Source organism: Oncorhynchus keta, unplaced genomic scaffold (assembly GCF_023373465.1).
Source record: "Oncorhynchus keta strain PuntledgeMale-10-30-2019 unplaced genomic scaffold, Oket_V2 Un_contig_5932_pilon_pilon, whole genome shotgun sequence".
In the NCBI taxonomy this organism is placed as follows: domain Eukaryota; kingdom Metazoa; phylum Chordata; class Actinopteri; order Salmoniformes; family Salmonidae; genus Oncorhynchus; species Oncorhynchus keta.
Genome location: NW_026288597.1, coordinates 55,001 through 62,500, shown reverse-complemented (window position 1 = coordinate 62,500; position 7,500 = coordinate 55,001). Strand labels below are relative to the sequence as shown.

General features: G+C 48.0%; 1 protein-coding gene across 1 annotated transcript in view; it reads right to left on the bottom strand.

Annotated features, from left to right (window-relative positions):
* The window catches only part of LOC127925625 (voltage-dependent T-type calcium channel subunit alpha-1I-like), a gene marked incomplete at its 5' end in the record, with an annotated part of 69,519 nt that overhangs the window by 10,049 nt on the left and 51,970 nt on the right, over nucleotides 1-7,500 (bottom strand). The window contains 1 exon segment of the mRNA XM_052510647.1: nucleotides 1-38. This exon segment is cut by the window's left edge and continues 88 nt beyond it. Within this exon segment, the coding sequence (XP_052366607.1) occupies nucleotides 1-38 (38 nt within the window).

Here is a 7,500-nt window from a genome sequence, read left to right as displayed (position 1 = left end):
TCCGGGCCTTCACAGAGGTAGAATTTACCCTTGAACAGCTGGACCAATCAGAGGACAGAGAGGACAGGGGACATGAATAACACTACTGACTACCTCTGTTTCTGGTGTCCGGGCCTTCACAGAGGTAGAATTTACCCTTGAACAGCTGGACCAATCAGAGGACAGAGAGGACAGGGGACATGAATAACACTACTGACTACCTCTGTTTCTGGTGTCCGGGCCTTCACAGAGGTAGAATTTACCCTTGAACAGCTGGACCAATCAGAGGACAGAGAGGACAGGGGACATTAATAACACTACTGACTACCTCTGTTTCTGGTGTCCGGGCCTTCACAGAGGTAGAATTTACCCTTGAACAGCTGGACCAATCAGAGGACAGAGAGGACAGGGGACATTAATAACACTACTGACTACCTCTGTTTCTGGTGTCCGGGCCTTCACAGAGGTAGAATTTACCCTTGAACAGCTGGACCAATCAGAGGACAGAGAACATTAATAACACTACTGACTACCCCTTAAACAACTAGACAACTAGACACAACCAACCCAGGGGACAGAGAGGACAGGGGACATTAATAACACTATGGACTACCCCTTAAACAACTAGACAACTAGACACAACCAACCCAGGGGACAGAGAGGACATGAATAACACTATGGACTACCCCTTAAACAACTAGACAACTAGACAAAACCAACCCAGGGGACAGAGAGGACATGGGACATGAATAACACTATGGACTACCCCTTAAACAACTAGACAACTAGACAAAACCAACCCAGGGGACAGAGAGGACATGAATAACACTATGGACTACCCATTAAACAACTAGACAACTAGACACAACCAACCCAGGGGACAGAGAGGACATGAATAACACTATGGACTACCCCTTAAACAACTAGACAACTAGACACAACCAACCCAGGGGACAGAGAGGACAAGGGACATGAATAACACTATGGACTACCCCTTAAACAACTAGACAACTAGACACAACCAACCCAGGGGACAGAGAGGACAAGGGACATGAATAACACTATGGACTACCCCTTAAACAACTAGACAACTAGACACAACCAATCCAGGGGACAGAGAGGACAGGGGACATTAATAACACTATGGACTACCCCTTAAACAACTAGACAACTAGACACAACCAACCCAGGGGACAGAGAGGACATGAATAACACTATGGACTACCCCTTAAACAACTAGACAACTAGACACAACCAACCCAGGGGACAGAGAGGACAAGGGACATGAATAACACTATGGACTACCCCTTAAACAACTAGACAACTAGACACAACCAACCCAGGGGACAGAGAGGACAAGGGACATGAATAACACTATGGACTACCCATTAAACAACTAGACAACTAGACACAACCAACCCAGGGGACAGAGAGGACAGCGGACATGAATAACACTATGGACTACCCCTTAAACAACTAGACAACTAGACACAACCAACCCAGGGGACAGAGAGGACAGCGGACATGAATAACACTATGGACTACCCCTTAAACAACTAGACAACTAGACACAACCAACCCAGGGGACAGAGAGGACATTAATAACACTATGGACTACCCATTAAACAACTAGACAACTAGACACAACCAACCCAGGGGACAGAGAGGACAGGGGACATTAATAACACTATGGACTACCCCTTAAACAACTAGACAACTAGACACAACCAACCCAGGGGACAGAGAGGACAGCGGACATGAATAACACTACTGACTACCCCTTAAACAACTAGACAACTAGACACAACCAACCCAGGGGACAGAGAGGACATGAATAACACTATGGACTACCCCTTAAACAACTAGACAACTAGACACAACCAACCCAGGGGACAGAGAGGACAGGGGACATGAATAACACTATGGACTACCCCTTAAACAACTAGACAACTAGACACAACCAACCCAGGGGACAGAGAGGACAAGGGACATGAATAACACTATGGACTACCCATTAAACAACTAGACAACTAGACACAACCAACCCAGGGGACAGAGAGGACAGGGGACATTAATAACACTATGGACTACCCCTTAAACAACTAGACAACTAGACAAAACCAACCCAGGGGACAGAGAGGACAGGGGACATGAATAACACTATGGACTACCCCTTAAACAACTAGACAACTAGACACAACCAACCCAGGGGACAGAGAGGACATGAATAACACTATGGACTACCCCTTAAACAACTAGACAACTAGACACAACCAACCCAGGGGACAGAGAGGACAGGGGACATTAATAACACTATGGACTACCCCTTAAACAACTAGACAACTAGACACAACCAACCCAGGGGACAGAGAGGACAGGGGACATTAATAACACTATGGACTACCCCTTAAACAACTAGACAACTAGACACAACCAACCCAGGGGACAGAGAGGACAGGGGACATGAATAACACTATGGACTACCCCTTAAACAACTAGACAACTAGACACAACCAACCCAGGGGACAGAGGGACAGGGACATTAATAACACTATGGACTACCCATTAAACAACTAGACAACTAGACACAACCAACCCAGGGGACAGAGAGGACATGAATAACACTATGGACTACCCCTTAAACAACTAGACAACTAGACACAACCAACCCAGGGGACAGAGAGGACAGGGGACATTAATAACACTATGGACTACCCCTTAAACAACTAGACAACTAGACAAAACCAACCCAGGGGACAGAGAGGACAGGGGACATTAATAACACTATGGACTACCCCTTAAACAACTAGACAACTAGACACAACCAACCCAGGGGACAGAGAGGACAGGGGACATTAATAACACTATGGACTACCCCTTAAACAACTAGACAACTAGACACAACCAACCCAGGGGACAGAGAGGACAAGGGACATGAATAACACTATGGACTACCCATTAAACAACTAGACAACTAGACACAACCAACCCAGGGGACAGAGAGGACAGGGGACATGAATAACACTATGGACTACCCCTTAAACAACTAGACAACTAGACACAACCAACCCAGGGGACAGAGAGGACATGAATAACACTATGGACTACCCCTTAAACAACTAGACAACTAGACACAACCAACCCAGGGGACAGAGAGGACAAGGGACATGAATAACACTATGGACTACCCATTAAACAACTAGACAACTAGACACAACCAACCCAGGGGACAGAGAGGACATGAATAACACTATGGACTACCCCTTAAACAACTAGACACAACCAACCCAGGGGACAGAGAGGACAGGGGACATTAATAACACTATGGACTACCCCTTAAACAACTAGACAACTAGACAAAACCAACCCAGGGGACAGAGAGGACAGAGAGGACATGAATAACACTATGGACTACCCCTTAAACAACTAGACAACTAGACAAAACCAACCCAGGGGACAGAGAGGACATGAATAACACTATGGACTACCCCTTAAACAACTAGACAACTAGACACAACCAACCCAGGGGACAGAGAGGACAGGGGACATGAATAACACTATGGACTACCCATTAAACAACTAGACAACTAGACACAACCAACCCAGGGGACAGAGGGACATGAATAACACTATGGACTACCCCTTAAACAACTAGACAACTAGACACAACCAACCCAGGGGACAGAGAGGACAGGGGACATTAATAACACTATGGACTACCCCTTAAACAACTAGACAACTAGACAAAACCAACCCAGGGGACAGAGAGGACATGAATAACACTATGGACTACCCCTTAAACAACTAGACAACTAGACAAAACCAACCCAGGGGACAGAGAGGACATGAATAACACTATGGACTACCCCTTAAACAACTAGACAACTAGACACAACCAACCCAGGGGACAGAGAGGACAGGGGACATTAATAACACTATGGACTACCCCTTAAACAACTAGACAACTAGACACAACCAACCCAGGGGACAGAGAGGACATGAATAACACTATGGACTACCCCTTAAACAACTAGACAACTAGACAAAACCAACCCAGGGGACAGAGAGGACAGGGGACATTAATAACACTACGGACTACCCCTTAAACAACTAGACAACTAGACAAAACCAACCCAGGGGACAGAGAGGACAGGGGACATTAATAACACTATGGACTACCCCTTAAACAACTAGACAACTAGACACAACCAACCCAGGGGACAGAGAGGACAGGGGACATGAATAACACTATGGACTACCCCTTAAACAACTAGACACAACCAACCCAGGGGACAGAGAGGACAGGGGACATGAATAACACTATGGACTACCCCTTAAACAACTAGACAACTAGACACAACCAACCCAGGGGACAGAGAGGACAGGGGACATTAATAACACTATGGACTACCCCTTAAACAACTAGACAACTAGACAAAACCAACCCAGGGGACAGAGAGGACAGGGGACATGAATAACACTATGGACTACCCCTTAAACAACTAGACAACTAGACACAACCAACCCAGGGGACAGAGAGGACAAGGGACATGAATAACACTATGGACTACCCCTTAAACAACTAGACAACTAGACACAACCAACCCAGGGGACAGAGAGGACATGAATAACACTACGGACTACCCCTTAAACAACTAGACAACTAGACACAACCAACCCAGGGGACAGAGAGGACATGGGACATTAATAACACTATGGACTACCCCTTAAACAACTAGACAACTAGACACAACCAACCCAGGGGACAGAGAGGACATGAATAACACTATGGACTACCCCTTAAACAACTAGACAACTAGACACAACCAACCCAGGGGACAGAGAGGACATGAATAACACTATGGACTACCCATTAAACAACTAGACAACTAGACACAACCAACCCAGGGGACAGAGAGGACAGGGGATCATAAATAACATTCACTGGTAATGATAGTGGATGGGGGTCACTGGTAATGTTAGTGGATGGGGGTCACTGGTAATGCTAGTGGATGGGGTCACTGGTAATGTTAGTGGATGGGGGTCACTGGTAATGTTAGTGGATGGGGGTCACTGGTAATGTTAGTGGATGGGGGGTCACTGTAAATGTTAGTGGATGGGGGGTCACTGGTACTGTTAGTGGATGGGGGGTCACTGCTAATGCTAGTGGATGGGGGTCACTGGTAATGTTAGTGGATGGGGGTCACTGGTAATGCTAGTGGATGGGGGTCACTGGTAATGTTAGTGGATGGGGGTCACTGGTAATGCTAGTGGATGGGGGTCACTGGTAATGTTAGTGTATGGGGTCACTGGTAATGTTAGCGGATGGGGGTCACTGGTAATGATAGTGGGGTCACTGGTAATGCTAGTGGATGGGGGTCACTGGTAATGTTAGTGGATGGGGGTCACTGGTAATGCTAGTGGATGGGGGTCACTGGTAATGTTAGTGTATGGGGTCACTGGTAATGTTAGTGGATGGGGGTCACTGGTAATGCTAGTGGATGGGGGTCACTGGTAATGCTAGTGGATGGGGGTCACTGGTAATGTTAGTGGATGGGGGTCACTGGTAATGTTAGTGGATGGGGGTCACTGGTAATGTTAGTGGGTGGGGGGTCACTGGTAATGATAGTGGATGGGGGGTCACTGGTAATGATAGTGGGGTCACTGGTAATGCTAGTGGATGGGGGGTCACTGGTAATGCTAGTGGATGGGGGGTCACTGGTAATGCTAGTAGATGGGGGGTCACCGGTAATGCTAGTGGATGGGGGTCACTGGTAATGCTAGTGGATGGGGGGTCACTGGTAATGTTAGTGGATGGGGGTCACTGGTAATGTTGTGGATGGGGGGTCACTGGTAATGTTAGTGGATGGGGGTCACTGGTAATGCTAGTGGATGGGGGTCACTGGTAATGCTAGTGGATGGGGGGTCACTGGTAATGTTAGTGGATGGGGGGTCACTGGTAATGCTAGTGGATGGGGGGTCACTGGTAATGTTAGTGGGTGGGGGTCACTGGTAATGCTAGGTGTGGGGGGGGTCACTGGTAATGTTAGTGGATGGGGTGTCACTGGTAATGCTAGTGGATGGGGGTCACTGGTAATGTTAGTGTATGGGGTCACTGGTAATGTTAGCGGATGGGGGTCACTGGTAATGATAGTGGGGTCACTGGTAATGCTAGTGGATGGGGGTCACTGGTAATGTTAGTGGATGGGGGGTCACTGGTAATGCTAGTGGATGGGGGGTCACTGGTAATGTTAGTGTATGGGGGTCACTGATAATGTTAGTGGATGGGGGGTCACTGGTAATGCTAGTGGATGGGGGTCACTGGTAATGCTAGTGGATGGGGGGTCACTGGTAATGTTAGTGGATGGGGGTCACTGGTAATGTTAGTGGATGGGGGTCACTGGTAATGTTAGTGGGTGGGGTTCACTGGTAATGATAGTGGATGGGGGGTCACTGGTAATGATAGTGGGGTCACTGGTAATGCTAGTGGATGGGGGGTCACTGGTAATGCTAGTGGATGGGGGGTCACTGGTAATGCTAGTAGATGGGGGGTCACCGGTAATGCTAGTGGATGGGGGTCACTGGTAATGCTAGTGGATGGGGGGTCACTGGTAATGTTAGTGGATGGGGGTCACTGGTAATGTTAGTGGATGGGGGGTCACTGGTAATGCTAGTGGATGGGGAGTCACTGGTAATGCTAATGGATGGGGGGTCACTGGTAATGTTAGTGGATGGGGGTCACTGGTAATGCTTGTGGATGGGGTCACTGGTAATGTTAGTGGATGGGGGTCACTGGTAATGTTAGTGGATGGGGTCACTGGTAATGCTAGTGGATGGGGGTCACTGGTAATGCTAGTGGATGGGGTCACTGGTAATGCTAGTGGATGGGGGTCACTGGTAATGCTAGTGGATGGGGGTCACTGGTAATGCTAGTGGATGGGGGTCACTGGTAATGTTAGTGGATGGGGGTCACTGGTAATGCTAGTGGATGGGGGTCACTGGTAATGTTAGTGGATGGGGGGTCACTGGTAATGCTAGTGGATGGGGGTCACTGGTAATGTTAGTGTATGGGGGTCACTGGTAATGTTAGTGGATGGGGTCACTGGTAATGATAGTGGGGTCACTGGTAATGCTAGTGGATGGGGGTCACTGGTAATGTTAGTGGATGGGGGTCACTGGTAATGCTAGTGGATGGGGTCACTGGTAATGTTAGTGTATGGGGGTCACTGGTAATGTTAGTGGATGGGGGGTCACTGGTAATGCTAGTGGATGGGGGTCACTGGTAATGCTAGTGGATGGGGGTCACTGGTAATGTTAGTGGATGGGGGTCACTGGTAATGTTAGTGGGTGGGGTCACTGGTAATGATAGTGGATGGGGGTCACTGGTAATGATAGTGGGGTCACTGGTAATGCTAGTGGATGGGGGTCACTGGTAATGCTAGTAGATGGGGTCACGGTAATGCTAGTGGATGGGGGTCACTGGTAATGCTAGTGGATGGGGGGTCACTGGTAATGTTAGTG